The sequence below is a fragment of the Phragmites australis genome, chromosome 22 (assembly GCF_958298935.1).
Source record: "Phragmites australis chromosome 22, lpPhrAust1.1, whole genome shotgun sequence".
In the NCBI taxonomy this organism is placed as follows: Eukaryota; Viridiplantae; Streptophyta; class Magnoliopsida; order Poales; family Poaceae; genus Phragmites; species Phragmites australis.
Genome location: NC_084942.1, coordinates 10,502,742 through 10,516,143, shown reverse-complemented (window position 1 = coordinate 10,516,143; position 13,402 = coordinate 10,502,742). Strand labels below are relative to the sequence as shown.

General features: G+C 45.1%; 1 protein-coding gene across 1 annotated transcript in view; it reads right to left on the bottom strand.

Annotated features, from left to right (window-relative positions):
* Positions 1-475: 475 nt before the first annotated feature.
* The window catches only part of LOC133904405 (quinolinate synthase, chloroplastic-like), a 28,567-nt gene continuing 15,640 nt past the window's right edge, over positions 476-13,402 (bottom strand). Inside the window, exons 5-7 of the mRNA XM_062345907.1 lie at positions 9,250-9,765; positions 8,569-8,730; positions 476-1,228 (exon numbers count right to left, since the gene is read on the bottom strand). Coding sequence (XP_062201891.1) covers positions 1,160-1,228; positions 8,569-8,730; positions 9,250-9,765 — 747 coding nt within the window. The 3' untranslated portion in view covers positions 476-1,159. The remainder of the gene's footprint in view (positions 1,229-8,568; positions 8,731-9,249; positions 9,766-13,402) is intronic.

The following is a 13,402-nucleotide window of genomic DNA, read 5'->3' as shown; positions in this document are numbered from 1 at the left end:
TACTGATACAAGATGTAGTAAAAACCAAAAATAGAGATTTAACACTACCCCTACGTCTCCAGCAGCAAGAAGTCCCACACCACCCTCCTCCGATAGTGCCTGGCACGGGGACGAAGGGGATCTCGGCGTCAATTTAACGTCTGATTCTTCGACTGGGATTTCTTGAACAGTCGCCTGAAGTTACCTTCTTTGCCTCTGGAGTGTAACGTTGGCTACCAACTTGCCCTTAGTGTTACTGAGATTAGTTAAGTCCTGATCAGGTTTAGAACCGCCAATAATGACTATGTAAATTACGGTCCTGTTTTATCCATGGTAACTTAAAAACTAAATTTATTCATCCCCTGTAGTCATTATATACGTTATCCATTGCGTGCCCAAAACACTAATGAACGTACGACTTGGCTTTATTTTCGCCAAGAAAAGCTAAACTGGACCAGCAAACGACAGCATTATCGACAGAATATGTTCTCATTCCTGCATTCCAATAAGTGATGGGATGTATTAAGATAGAAGCAAACAGTTGATACAAGCCGAAAAGGAAATAAACACACAAAAATCCAATACCATAGTAGCAGCTGCGACAACAGTAGCAGCCATATCTCGTCCAAACATTTTCGAAGGCGAACTGCAGAGTAGCAGAGCAATAGCTCTAATGCATCTCGGGTTCTAAAGATACACATACAAGGTTTGACGGCCCAAACAAGAGATCCAAATGCTCCTTACAGGCTTTGAGATCCAAATGCATCAGTTCTCTTCCGAGATATGATTTGACAGAGCAAGTGCATCAGTTCACTTCCGAGATATGATTTGAGATCCAAATGCTCCTTACAGGCTTACATCAACATACATGAGCTTTCTTTCCTCTCTGCTACATGCAGCGCACAGAATTGTGGCGCGAGCTTGTTGTATCAATTTTCCCAGGACATACAATTTGACTGGGAACAATAACAGGTCAACTCACCTATCTACCATTGAAAATTTCTGGGTATTTTCCTCTCCACCAGCAGATACAACAACATGGAAATCCCATACGGTACAAAATCGGGTAATGCCCCCTTCAGAGTTGTGACAGCTAAAGATGGCATTCAACTGAGGTACAACGGAATTCATTCTCCATAACCACCTGGACAAAATTAATATAAGTATTGATGAACTGCTATCACAAAGGTTCCCCTCCATTACCATGGACAACCTGGTGAACAAGCTTGTCTGATAACCTCTTTGTTGCCTGAAAGATGTGCAAAACCACAAAAAAATAAGAAGAAAACAAACAAATACTAGAAGAGTTGACACAAGAACGAAATACAAAGGAGACCTTTAAAGATTTTAAATTTATTTAGGCAGTACTGCTATTACAAATGAAGTTGAGAGAGCAAAACGAGATGAGTGTTGAAAGAGAGGGAAGTAGTTCATTTCACTGAATATTATATTTCAGGTTCTTGCTACATTTGTTCTTGAAGGTATGAGATATAAAATTTGCCAAATGCGCCCATTTCTTATCTCACAAATTTGTGGCAGTTTGAATCCTACAACTATATTTTCAACTGAGCTTTAAACTTTCTGAAACAAGAATCCAGTTTTCAGATACCTAAAACTATTAAAAATAGAAATATAATTTTAGAACAATGTCATATGGGTAACTAATTTGATTATTTATTGATAATAAAGTCCAAGAGCAGCATATAATTGTACGCTCAAAATTTTCGGTAGTATATGTGAAAAGGTAAAAAAATCCAATGGTATAACTGTTGGAATCAACCTCGAACACACGCGAGAACACGAGCAGAATTTTTTGTGCTGTGCTAGCTGGCCTGCAGCTTTTGTGGTTTTCTTCTTTATTTATAAGCCATACAACAACTCTCTAACAGCCATGCAGAGACGGCTGAGCATTAGCTAAAGAAACGGCTGATTAAAAATTCTAAAAAAATCCTACATGCAGAATCGGAAACACTAACTGCATGCAAACAGTAATGCATGATCATTAACTGCATGCAAAACACAAACTGAGAAGACACTAACTTCTCAGGATTAAAAAAATGCAACAAACTCCCTCTAATCCTAATGCAGTTCTTCGGTGTTAACGATGCCCATCTTTGTGTGAAGCTCCATGCACTTTACGCACCCGAGAGGCTTTTATGCCCATCTTTGCCTCCCTCAATGCATTCCTGAATGAAATGATACCGAGTATCAATGTGTTTGGTCCTATCATGAAAGACCTGGTTCTTGCATAGAGAGATGACTACTTTGTTGTCCACATTCAATACTGAGAAACCAAGTTAAAATGTGCATTGGTTTATATGTGATGAGTGAATGACAATGTTATTATTTTGATTTGTTGATTTGAGGATGGCACGAGCATGTATATGTGTTGTAATTAAGATCATGGCTAACCAAAGTTGTAGAAAATATAGAGTTGGCATGTTTGTCTCTGAGTCCAGGAAATTATACACGTCGGATTTTGTACATGCCGGATGGTCCGGCGTTCAGATGAGGTTCACGCCGAAGCTTTTCAACTCAGAAGCAAAAATTAAAGTACACGCCGGATCACAAACCAGAACTTTTCTTCCAGAGAGGTTACAAATCGACTCTGGTGGACTTACATGCACCGGATGGTCCGGCGATCGAAGATGTAAATGCTAGAGAATAAGCCGGACCTTTTGTTGCAGAGAGGATGCAAATGGTGATCCGGTGAAGATGTATACGCCGAATGGTTCGGCAATGAAATGAAGATCACACCAGAGCATTTTATACAGAGATGATTGTAAGATGGCCAGTCTGATGAATTGCACATGCTGGATGGTCCGGCGCTCAAGAGGAGTATACACCAGAACATCCGGTGTTTACGTTTTCTGGTTAATGTCTCTTTCAACAGAGATTTTGATTTCTGCTAACTTGAGATGGAGTTGAAGATGTGTTTGCTTATCTCATGATATGCAGGTGACGGATGCAACTTGAGACGGCGAGATGATCGGGGCAAACAGGGTGCTTGGTGTCAGACGATCAAAGAGATCGGGTGAAGTCAAGGGTGATCCTAACTGTGCACATAAAGGTCAAACAAAAAGAATAGGAAGATAGATGAAGACGACATGTTGACAAAATCAAGCGAATAGGATGCCGGTGCAGGTGACAAGGTGACCCAAAGGATCGGGAGTGGGAGAGACTTGCCGATGGTCAAAATCGCAAGACAGAGTACATGTGTTAACATCGGGATGCTTGCTTGAGGTGAAAGCAAGTAGCAATAAGTCACGCTTTGAGAAGCGTGCGAGCTGGTTCAGCGATTTGACCTTAAAACTGTGGAAGGATGAAATGCACATGGCATCATCGTGAAGCTAGCATCGAGACAAAGCTAAGTCGTGAAGGCACTATGACCGTTCGATGAACGGAGCAAAAAATAAATCAAAATACCCCGATGGTAGATAGAAGGTCATTCGAAAAAAAAAGATATTTTAAAAACAAGAAAATTTAAGAACTAAGCTACCTCACTAGGCATATAAATAGAGGAATAGGGCTGTGTGAGAGGTTTGAGCTAGTCATTTGAGTTTGTATGCTAGGGTTAGAGGAAAGGAGAGATGAGTGCTTAGCCTATGTCTAAGTGAGTTTTTTTAGTGAAACTATTTTGTAATCTACCTAAAAGAGGGCCGACCTTTGCAAGAAATGAAGTACTTGTTTCCTCCGATGCTTGTGTTCATCTCCTTCTAATTTTCTTCTATTGGCTCCCTTGTTTTGTTGCAAGTTTTCCCTTTTTTATTGTGATTTTCGTTTTCGGTTGAAAGCTGAAATTTTTCAACCTTGTGAAGTTGTTTTCCTTGTTTCTAAAGACAAAAAATTTACTCTCAGAATTAGTCTTGAATTCCCTCGCCTCTAGACCATCAACTTGATAATTTCTTCTTTCGGTGATCTTTCTTTTATAGCGAAGTGTTCTTCCTTCAAGTTGCAATCTTTTTGTGGCTATGACCTGTGTAATGAGTTTCAATGGAACCTAGTGTTTATCTATATCCACGAGCTACGCTTTCTTTAAGAATATTTTGTTGCAGCATATCTTTCGTAAGTTGTTGCTTCCGCTTTTGATTTTGAGATGCATTGGGTGACAAAATAGGAGAACACCATCAAAGAAATTTGTGAGACGTCTATACACCCCCCTCTAGTCGCCGTTCTCGGTCCTGCAAGCACTGTTGCTTTGGGCTTGCCACCGCCAATGTCACTCAACAGATGGGCAAGCAAAACGGCCTAGCACGCCATGGTGGAGGCAACGATGTACTCGACCTCACAAGAAGGGAGAACCACCACTATCTGCTTCTGCAACTGCCAGCTAATTGGGCTCCGACCCGAGGAAGAGCACACCCATGGTACTCTTGCGGTCGTCGTCGTCGCCGGCCAAGTCGTTGTCGCTACATCGAGTCAGCCGTGGTCACTCGTCGAGCTTCCTTAAGTAGTGGCAGCCCATGTTCAGAGTCCCAACAATGTAGCGCAAGACACGTTTCGCCGTAGTGGTGCCTTCATTTAACGACTCACGTACCCCATAGTATAGGCGATGTTAGGCCGAGTATGAACCAAGTAGTGGAGGCTACCGACGATGTTGCGGTACTTGGTTGCATCCACATGCTAACTTGTGCTCTGCATGCTCAGCTTCAGTCACGTCATCATAGGCGTTTGACATGGATTGCAGTTGGTCATGCCACTGCTCTCCAAGATCTTGCATGCGTAGGCTGTCTGGCTGATGGTGATGCCACCCACGTGCTACTGGTCCTTGATGTCAAGGTAGTAGCTTAGAAGCCCGAGGTCGCTCATCTTGAACAACCTATGCATCTCCTCCTTGAACCTGCAAATCACATGCTCACCAGTCCCGATGATCAGGGCGTTGACGTACACGCCAACGAGAAGACAGGATGCGCCTTCACCACGTTCATACATGGCATACTCCAAGGCTCTCCGTTGAAAGCCGAGCTTGATCAGGCTCTCGTCAAGCTTAGAGTTACATGCTCTTGGTGCTTGGCACAGACTGTATAAGGCCTTCTTCAGCTTGAGCACCTTGTGTTCGGCGCCGTCATGGACGAAGCGTGGTGGTTGCACCTTGTACACCTCCTCCGTGAGCACGCCGTTGAGGAACACACTCTTCACGTCCATGTGGTGGACATGGCATCCTTCATGCGCTGCCATGCAAGAACCCACACAAACTCCATGCGTGCTACGAGGGCGAACATTTCCTCAAAGTCTATCCCGAGGCATTGCGCATACCCGTTCGCCACCAATCGTTCCTTGTACTTGATGATGGCGCCATGCTCGTCACGCTTCACCTTGAAAACCCACTTGAGCCCGATGGGTTAGTGGCTGCTAGGGAGGTCGACGAGCTCCCACATGTCGTTGTCGTTGATCAACTTCATCTCATCCAACATCGTGTGGCGCCAACATTCATGTTGTTCTGCTTCAACAAGGGTGCTTGGTTCCTCGGCGTTCACCATGTGAAGAGAGATTTAGTTGGCGCGGTGCGAACCCTCGTAGCATGGCTAGACTGAGAATGTTGTCGACAGTGCCGTAGCACTGGGGATCATGTTCTTCAGCAGCCACGTCAAGCCTGGAGTCGTGTGTGGGTGGTGTGACGTGCTCGATCACCACCGAAGTTCGATCTACCGCAACCGCAGGTGTCATCAGCGAAGGTGTTCGGCCATGGTCCAGGGAGCTCATACGTGTGACGCGCACGAGCTCCCTGGTGATCACATACTCTGCAGTTAAGGGGTTGTAGCCGTCCACCTCGTGCTTGCTCTTGCTTGCTCTGGGAACGAGCTCCACCATTGTTTGCTGGTGAGGTAGCTGTCACACACTTGATCCACCTGATCAATGTGCGGCAACCCTCGTAACATCTTGTGTTGGGCGAGCTTCCGCAATGCCTGAAAACTGATATGGTCGTACCTGGCATGCCAGCACCAGGACTCGTCAGAGCTCCTTGCCGACAAGCATACCTGGTGCGCAATGTCGAGGTTGAGCGTGTATAGCCCGGCTGGGGGAGCACTTCACCCTTGCCAGCAGTCGTAGCTCTAGGTCCTGGATCCGCAGGATGCCGCCGTCAACCAGCACCTGGCAACCATTTTCATCAAGCTACCCGATACTAATAATGTTGGAGGTGAGCCGAGGAATGAAGTACACCCCCGTGAGTGCGCGGTGCTTGCTGATCTTGCAGGCAAACAAGATCGTGTTGCACCCCTCGATGTCGACGACGGAGCCGTCGCCAAACTTGATGGTGCCTCGGATTCCAAAGTCGATCTCGGAGAAGGCGGCACGTGAGCTGGTCATGTGGTTCTTGGCGCCGATGTCGAGGTATGCCGCACACCAGCTAGAGAGGGCTGCATCACAGCGGAGGGGATGCCGCACAACAGGTTGCGGGGGAGTGGACATGATAGGCGGCGAGACACAAGCCTTGGCCATCAAAAGCGTCGGCTCCTCGGCCCGCTTCAGCTTGCTATGGCAATCCTTGGCCCAATGCCCAAATTTTCCGCAGTTCCGACATGTCCCGACCACCGCCTAGGCCAGAAGTGTTGCCATTGCCATCGCGCGGCCCATTGCCATCTGAGCACGTCTTGCCATGACGACGATGGGAGCCGACATTGTCGCAGCTATTGGATCCTCCCTCACCATCGCGCTTCTTCATGCAATCTAGCCACTCTTCCTCAACGAGGAGTAGCTTCTACCCACCAGCCGTCCGAAGAGTTGACCTTGTCAATGAGCTACGGCGGCTTCGGTGCAAAGGAGTCCTCGACTACACGCCCACGACAATATAGATGCGCTTGGATCGACAACACAGGCTCTAGTACCAAATGTTGGAATCAACCTCAAACACGCAAGAACACAAGCAGAATTTTTTCGTGTTCCACTAGCTGGCTTGCAGCTTTTGTGGTTTTCTTTATTTATAAGCCAAACAACAACTCTAACAGCCATGCAGAAATGGTTGAGCATTAGCTGAAGAATGCAGAATCGGAAACACTAAGGGTATGTTTGGTTACCCGTATGCGTTCAGCTTGACTCGTATGAGTCATGCAGGCTGAGTTGAGACAGGCTGGAGAGATGCAGTAAGGTCTGTTTGGTTGGCTGCATGTGGTCAGCTTGGCTGAGAAGAGATTGTGTTTGGTTGCCCGCATGAGTATATGTTGCATTAAAAAAAAACTCATTTTTTTACCAAATAACATAAGGTTGAAAATATTTTTATAAATTAGTATATCACAGGATAAGAATATTAGTGAACTTTTTATAATTTTTAGAGAATTTTAATTAAATATTAACTTAGGATTTTTAATCAAACTAATTAAAATGGGTTGCTAGTTAGCTCTAGTTTACTCACGAAAATATTTAGAATTTTTGGATCACTCTTGTACCTTTAAATAAAATCTGAAGTTAAATAAAAAAACAATATTTTTGCACCCGGGTGAGCAGGCCCGGCGCGTACGCCCGATTCCGGCGTACGCGCGGAGCCAGGATGAGCGGATGCAATCTCGAGCGGCAGTACCAGCAACCAAACGCAGAGCAAATGGACGGCGCCTGCACGCACGGAGCCAGGCCGACGGGCGTGCATGCATCCAAACACGCCCTAACTGCATGCAAATAGTAATGCATGACCACTAACTGCATGCAAAACACAAATTGAAAAGACACTAACTGCTCAGGATTAAAAATTACAAAATGCAACAATAACCAAAGGATTGCACAAAGGTACTGATATATAACTCAGCTCCCAAAGCCATAGAGATATCCACAATATAACCCGAACAAAGTTTGTTTAGAAACTAAAAATTACATTCTAACACCATATGTAGAAGCGTTGGCATTAGGCCTCTAAATATCTATTAGGGCTGTCATCAGGCTGAGCCTAATGCTCTAACAAGCCCAGGTAAGCTCGGCTTGAGGTCAATTCAAGGTTGAGCTTTGCTCGAAGGAGCCCTAATTGGGGTTCAAGCTTGGAGCTAGGCTCGACCTCAACTCAGTCAAAACTCAAGCTTGACTTGACTAAGCTCGACAACAATGGGAAAGCATTGCTTTTCTACATTCAAACATCACATTCAACAACAAAGGCTTAAGTAAGATCTTTAACATAAGCTTGGCCCGTGTAAGCTTGGTAATATGAGCTTTGTAACATAAACTTAGCTCAAATAAGCTTGGTGACATAATGGAAGCTTGGCTCGAGTAAGCTCGTGCATAATCAAACTGCTCAAGCTTGACTCATTAGGATCAACAAGCTTTGGTGAAGGCTCAAGCTCAGCTAGTATACTATTCGAGCTAGCTCAAGTTTTTTTGACAGACATACTTGTAGTGTTATATTGTTAATTATGTATGATTAGCACACCAGCTGCAATGCATTTTTCACATATTATCATCCATGTTTCTCTTGGAGTCATTTCAAATTTGTAGTGAGTTAATATGATATATCAAAGATGGATAGATTCGTAGCTAGTATGATGGAACTCTTGTAAGATAAATCTCCACAGACTGGAAATCAGTGGCATTGTAGTGCAGTGAATTAGAAAGAAATGATTGTAATTGATGTTCAATGACTCAAAGTAAAGAGCAATGGAATTTGCAGACCTGGAAATGCCTCATATGCAAAATAGGCTCACACCCAACCTCCGCAACAGATTTCCCAAGAGGAGTCTTAGCATTAAATCTGCTAGCTTGATATACAGATAACCGGTTGTCTTCATCAGGAAGCTGATGGCAAACCTTAAGTAGCGATCCTAGAGAATTCATCTGCAGACAGTTTAGTAGCATTGATAAGTAAAGACAATATAATTTAATTGACAACCTGACACAATGTTGATAGTAGAACATTTTACGATCATAACAACAATGATAGGACCTTTTAGGAAAAATGATTTCAGCACTGCTGGCATGAATACTTAGGGATTCCAAATGAAACAACTAATGGAGAAGAAAAGGTGAAACGTCAATTACTCAATATATGCCCAAAAATAGTGAACATCAATTTCTAAGTGGCAAAAACTTTCTGAAGTCATGCAGGTGTTTCTTGATTTTCTACCCCAGGAAAGATTCTGTTTCTTTGGATGGGTAGATATATTGTACTTCTCCATTCTAGTGCATATGACAAATGATATAACAAATGGATTATAAAAACTGTTATGTAAAATAAAATGTTAGATGACATACTATTGTAGAAATGTGTTCTAAATGATATAGCAGATAAGTTATGTTGGTAATATATAGTATCAAACTATCAATTATTAATGGCAAAAGAGAGGTCGCACCAACCTTCATGTAAGGGCACGAGGCACAGCCTCCATGGATAGAGCAACCTTCACCAGAATTCACACCAGGAACAATAGTAAGATTATCTAAATCACTAGCTATTGAAGAACCAAGATGATGGGAACCATTGATAGATGTCTTAGAAACTGCATCCGATGAAACTGGGAACACAATTTCCACTTCAATATTTGCTCTCTCTAGAGAAGAACTATACAAATCAAATAATTCACGGACTGCAGCAACAATTGAAGTGATCATCCCTGACTCTGTTCCTAGCACAAACCGAAGATGTTCATCAACATTCCTGTCCAAAGCTCCCTTCAGATGATCCTTAATGAAATCTAAGATGTTTTGAGTAGATCCAACAACTCCCATTCCCCTCGTTTTTGCTTCCATCGCCAAAGAGAACATTTCTCCAGGGACCTCAAAGTGTGCTGTTAGAAATGCATCACAATATTGCTCCTTTATTTTCTCCACAACCTCGTGACCAAACATGTCATGAACAATACAATTACCATCCTACATATCAGAAAACAAACGGGAAAATTGGAGAATGTAAAATCAATTAAAACAAAGTGAAAGAAGCAAATCATGAAAACAAAAAAAATCATAACATTGTACAGATTGATGAGGTAGAGGCAGATTCCAACAAATTCAAATGAACAATAACCAAGCTTGCAATTCATGCAAATATGCAATTACCCAAGATCTAGTGAGGTCGGTTAATTATTTTCATGTATTTGAGTTTGAGGAACTATGAAAAATCTTATACTTTTGTGCACTAGTTTATAGTTAAAACTGATACAGATTTACTGTTGAATATATGACTGGAATTGAAGTCTACCAAACAACTAGTGACTAGTGTGTGATCATCCAAATCCAGTTACCACACACTCTTTTCTTCATATTATAAACACTCTTTCTTGTACAATTTTGTACCCTGTTAATGTCCGTATACTTTTGCACAATACAAAAAATCCATTCCGGCACTTTACTATATATAAAACAACACACATTTTGGTCATCAATTAAAGATACTACATAGACAAGAGAATATATGCAAAACACAAATATTTTGATTCAGATATATACACAAAGATCTTAAAATCTTACCTTTGTTCCTTTGAACAATAGAAACAAAAATGGAAAAATAAATTTAGAATGTTATGTGGGGCCGGACCTACGGCCGACGCCACAAGCCGGCCGCCCAGGATCAGGCCTGTTAGGCCATCAGTTAGTTGCTTGCCGCTTTGCTTTAGCATCAAGTCAGAATTAGATAAAGAGTGGTTGTTAGGCTAAGAGATCTGGTTTGTCAAATTTTTAGCAGCTTGTTTCATTTGTCATCTCCATATATAAGGAGAGGCACGTTAAGGAATAATGGCAAGCAAAAGTTAGTCTTGTCGATCTATCTCCCATGCTTTGCACCTATCCTTCCATCATGGCTCCAGGGAGACGAGGTTACAAGCCTCGTCCTTCCATCGAACATCCTTATTTTCTGGGATCCAACCCCAACCCACCAGCCCATAACATCTTGGTATTAGGATCACTGTTGCCATGCCAGGAAGTCAGGATGGTGACGATGAGATGAAGACGCTAGCGACCATTATGGAGAAACTCACTAAGTTGGATCTCTTCGACACCATCGAAGGCCCACTCTGCGACGTCAACCAACTGCAGCATGCCCACTACCTCGCCATCAATCGCCTGGAGCAAGGCCAAGACATTGTGCCGCTAGGGCACGACGCCAACTTTCAACATCACCACCGAGATGGCCAACCATTGGCAGACGACAGCCACGAGGAGCGGCCACCCCGCTTCCACAAACCCGACTTCCCCAAGTACGACAGATAAGGTGATCCCATGGCGTATCAAAACCGATGCAAGCAATTCTTCTAGGACCAGCAAATTGTGGAGGAAGAAAAGGTTTGGCACGCACCATATCATCTACTGGACGTTGCTCAGTAATGGTACATGTGGATCGAACGTGACCAAGGCACTCCATCGTGGCATCGCTTCATCGAGCTCATCAATCTCTACTTCGGGCCTCCTATACGCGCAAACCCCATTGATGAGTTGGTGGCGTGCTGCCGAACCGGAACCATGGCAGACTACCAAGAACGCTTCCTCACGCTACTGACCTAAGGCCGGCCCTCTCACGGAGTCACCAGCAGATATAATTGTTCACGACTGGTCTCTAGGAACCCATGAGCTTGGATGTGCAGATGCAGGCACCACAGGAGTTCGCCATGAACCTCGCCTGCTCCTTCAAATGCCGTGAGAAGATACAGTAGAGTGCGTGTGGACAACATTGCACCTACAACTGCGCTACCCTGCCTGCACTGCACGCGCCCAGATCTGGAACCACGCTGGCAGCGCCCAGCGGTAGACGTCTGTTAGCCGCGACAACGCCACGTATGGTCACAGTGGGTGGCCGTACCATATGCCGCCTTACACCGGCGAAGATGGAAGAGTGTTGTCGTCTCAGCCTTACTACAACTACGATGATAAGTACTTCTGCGCTCCTAAGCTCACAACTGGTCGTGGAAGCACTTGTTCCACTTGTAATTGGTGGATGACAAACCAGCATATGAGGATATCGACTAGGTGACCAAGGACCTCAAGATTTCCCTGCACGCCATCATCGGCATCAAGACCAACGAAACCATGCAAGTGACCATCCGCCCAAGAGGTGCCATTCTACACGCCCTCCTGGATTCTGGCTCAATGTACAATTGTGTCATCAAAGGCGGCTAACCGCGTGAACCTTCGTTTCCAGTTCCTTGAAAACCTCCACATCACGGTCACAAATGGGGAGTGAGTTCCCTGCACTGGGGTCTACCGTCGCGCCCCCTTCGACGTCGCCAATGAGGACTTCATCGCCAACTTCTATGTGCTACAACATCGTCCTAGGTACCCAGTGGCTTGCCATGCTAGGTCCCATCCTTCGGGACTTTCAGCGCCTCACCATATCTTTCTAGCACCTCATTTAATAGGTGCTCTGGCAAGGTATGGCCGGGCCGATGTGTCTGCACCTGCAGCTGTGCTCCACCAACCTCCTGGAGGCATTGCTAGTGGATACGCCAACGTCTTCACCGAGCCCCAAGGACTGCCTCCTCGCTCTCGGGATCAATAGATCCATCTGTTGCCTAGGACAATGCAGGTGGCGGTGCGGCTATATCATTACCCGGCAATGCACAAAGACGAGTTGGAACACTAGTGTCGAGCCATGGAAGCGCATGACTTGATTCATTGAAGCTTGTCCGCACCCTCCTCGCCGGTGCTGCTCGTCAAGAAGCAAGACGGATCATGGTTGTTGTGTCGGTTACCACGTGCTCAATGATTGAACGGTGAAAGACAAGTTCCCCATTCCTGTGGTAGGCGTCACGTTCTTCACCAAACTGGACTTGTGCTCCGTCGACCACCAAGTGCGCATGCACCCAGAGGACATCGTGAAGACGACACTCCGCACCCACGATGACCTCTACGAATCCCTCATTATTTCGTTTGGGCTGACGAACGCACCGACGATGTTTCAAGCCCTAATGAACATGTGACCGTTTCTGGCCCAATTCGTTCTTGTCTTCTTCCACGATATCCTCATCTACAGCAACTCCTGGTCGGCTCACCTCCGCCACATCCGCACCATCCTCGACATCAAGTGCGCGCAATAACAATTCCTCAAGAAGTCCAAATTCTCCTTTGGTGCAAAATCCATCACCTACCTCGACCACATCATCTTGGCGAAGGGGTGGCCATGGACAATGGCAAAGTCCAGGCGGTCATCGATTGGCTGACACCACACTCAGCTCGGGCACTGCGTGGCTTCCTAGGCCTTGCCGGCTATTACCGAAGGTTCATCTAGGACTTTGGTATGGTGGCCGCCTCACTCACCCAGCTGCTCAAGGAGGGCTTCACAAGGTCATTGAAGGCAGAGGTAGCATTACAATCTCTCAAGGGAACCCTCACATCCAAACCAGTTCTCTGGCTTCCTGACTTCACGCGACTCTTCATCGTCGAGTGTGACACGTCTGGTGAGAGATTCGGTGCGGTCCTACACCAAGGACTACACCAAGGAGATGACATGATCGCTTTCTTCAGCAGGCCGATGGCACCATGCCATCGCTCCTTGGCGGCGTACGAGCGGGAGCTGATTGGC